The sequence below is a fragment of the Chelonoidis abingdonii genome, chromosome 26 (assembly GCF_003597395.2).
Source record: "Chelonoidis abingdonii isolate Lonesome George chromosome 26, CheloAbing_2.0, whole genome shotgun sequence".
NCBI classification, from domain to species: Eukaryota; Metazoa; Chordata; order Testudines; family Testudinidae; genus Chelonoidis; species Chelonoidis abingdonii.
The window spans coordinates 8,802,389-8,804,499 of NC_133794.1; the positions used below are offsets into that span (position 1 = coordinate 8,802,389).

General features: G+C 65.7%; 1 protein-coding gene across 1 annotated transcript in view; it reads right to left on the reverse strand.

Annotated features, from left to right (window-relative positions):
- PRKAG1 (protein kinase AMP-activated non-catalytic subunit gamma 1) overlaps positions 1-2,034 on the reverse strand; it is a 4,299-nt gene extending 2,265 nt beyond the window's left edge. Inside the window, exons 1-6 of the mRNA XM_032785603.2 lie at positions 1,929-2,034; positions 1,549-1,630; positions 1,403-1,461; positions 1,072-1,117; positions 648-702; positions 136-345 (exon numbers count right to left, since the gene is read on the reverse strand). Of these exons, the coding sequence (XP_032641494.1) occupies positions 136-345; positions 648-702; positions 1,072-1,117; positions 1,403-1,461; positions 1,549-1,630; positions 1,929-2,000 (524 nt within the window). The 5' untranslated portion in view covers positions 2,001-2,034. The remainder of the gene's footprint in view (positions 1-135; positions 346-647; positions 703-1,071; positions 1,118-1,402; positions 1,462-1,548; positions 1,631-1,928) is intronic.
- Between the last annotated feature and the right edge of the window lie 77 nt (positions 2,035-2,111).

A 2,111-nucleotide genomic window follows, 5' to 3' on the forward strand; every position in this document is an offset into this window, starting at 1 on the left:
GGCGCTAACCACCTTCTCGGCCCGACGGCAGGGGCTGGGCAGCACCGCCCCGGGCTGAGCGGGGCAGATGCAGCTGTTCCTTGGCGCCGCGTGGCAGCCTGTGTGGGGTGTGCTCCCGCTGTGGGTCGGCTGGACGGGCCGAGCGCCTGAGCCAGGGCAGCAAGGGGGCAGATTACACGAGCCCCCACGTGGCGAGGACCCCGGCGGGCAGGACTTACGAAGAGCTTGAGAAACTTGAGGATGCGTTTGTGTGTGAGGATGTAGAGGGTGTTCCCTGAGTCCGGGTCGATGACGGGCAGCCGGTGGATCTTGTTCTGGATCAGTGAGGAGACGGCGTCGAAGAGGCTGTGAGACAGAGGGGGCGGGGTAGACAGGCGCCTCAAGCATGGGCAGAGCCCCCCGGACTCCTGGGTTCACTCCCAGCGAGGGTGGGGAAAGTCAGTGGCCTGTGCAGGGATCCTGGGCTCTCTCAGCCAGCACTGGATGGCAGCCTGTGACCATCATATGGAGAACAGAGCGGCCCAGCCCCCACCAAACATGGGGTCCCCCCCACGGGGTCTTGGGCCAGGCCTGGTCCCCCACCACCCCCTTTCGCAGAGGGCATGGGGAGCCCCCAGCGAGCCGGGCGGCCTGCAACCAAGTCTTACCTGGCATTGGGGGAGATGCAGACCAGCGGTTTGAAGGAGTCTTGCAGATACACCTCTGGGGGGAGAGGAGACGCACTCAGCGAGGCACTGACGGGGCCCACAGTGCAGGCTGGGTCCCAGCCAAGGGAAGTGGGCACTGTGGGGCAGGCACGTGGGCCTGGGGCAGCTTTCGGGTCTGGTCGAAGACAGTCCAGCTCTGCCCTTGGCACAGGGGGTGCTGCAGAGCCCAGGGGATCCCAGCCCCCCACCTTTGGCACGGTGCCCCATAGCTCCCCCCACCTGGCACCACTAAACTTCCCCAACCAGTGCTCCCCACTTCTCCTTCATCCTCACCCCCTAAACACCCCTGCTCCTAACAGCCTGACTCCCCCGCCCCCTCACACCCTCCCCGTGCTCCCTAAACACCCCCCCTGCGCCCCCTTACCTCGCCACGTTTCAATTTTATGCTCCTCCAGCTCGTAGATTTGAACCTAGACGCCGGAGGGAGGGGAGTCAGCCTCAGTCATCTCAGCAGTCGGCCCAAGTGCGGTTTGGGGGCTGCGTCGGGGGCGCGAGGGGCAGAGTCCTCAGCACTAACACGCCAGTGGGGCAAGACACCCAGGAACGAGGGGCATGACCCTGGTGACCATTGCTAGGGGCTCGTCTATAACTTCCAGCCCCACTGGAACGAAGCTGGCAGGGTCTGTGGCCCATGGAGCCGGGGCGGGTACCCATCCCTAGCACCGGGGGTGTGGGGGGGGTGCGCCCGTCCTTACCATGGCCGACTTGTAGTAGCGATGGAGGATGTTGATGAAATCGGTGATGGTCAGCATCCCTAGAGGGGAGAGAGCAAGTGAGAGGGGCAAGGAGCCTCCGGCCAGCCCACTCCCCAGGGCCCTTCTGGCCCCCCGCCCTGACTTACCCACAAAGCTCTGCTTCTTGCTGTCCCACAGCGGGGCGGCCCGCACGCCGTTGGTGACCAGCGCGAAGAAGGCTTTTTTCACCTGCAGCCCAACACGGACACACGTCAGAGCGGAGTGGGGGGGCAGAGCCTGTCAGAGCTCCCGGGAGGTGGGGGGCCTGGCAGAGGTCATGGGAGTGGGGCACCCTGTGCAGCCGGGGGGCTGGAGCAGTCAGCACTACGGGCTGTGCCCAGGGAAGCCAGTCTCTGGGCCTCCTGCCCCCTGGGATAAGCCCATCTGTACCATGGGGGACCACCCTGGGGTGTGGGCACACACGTAGCCAGTGCCAGTCTCCTCATGCCCCGCCCAGCCCCCCTTGCTGCCAGGGCGGAGCACTCACCTGCAGAGAGGTGTCGAAGACGACTAGCTTGGAGCTGGTGGGGATCAGGTCGTAGCAGCGATGGGACTTCATGAAGCAGGAGTACACTCCGCTGCTGGGCTCCACGTCTGGGGGGAGAAGGCGCTGTCAGGGGGCTGGAGGAGGGGCATGCAGGGGCCTGCGCTGGCAGTGAGACTGGGCAGG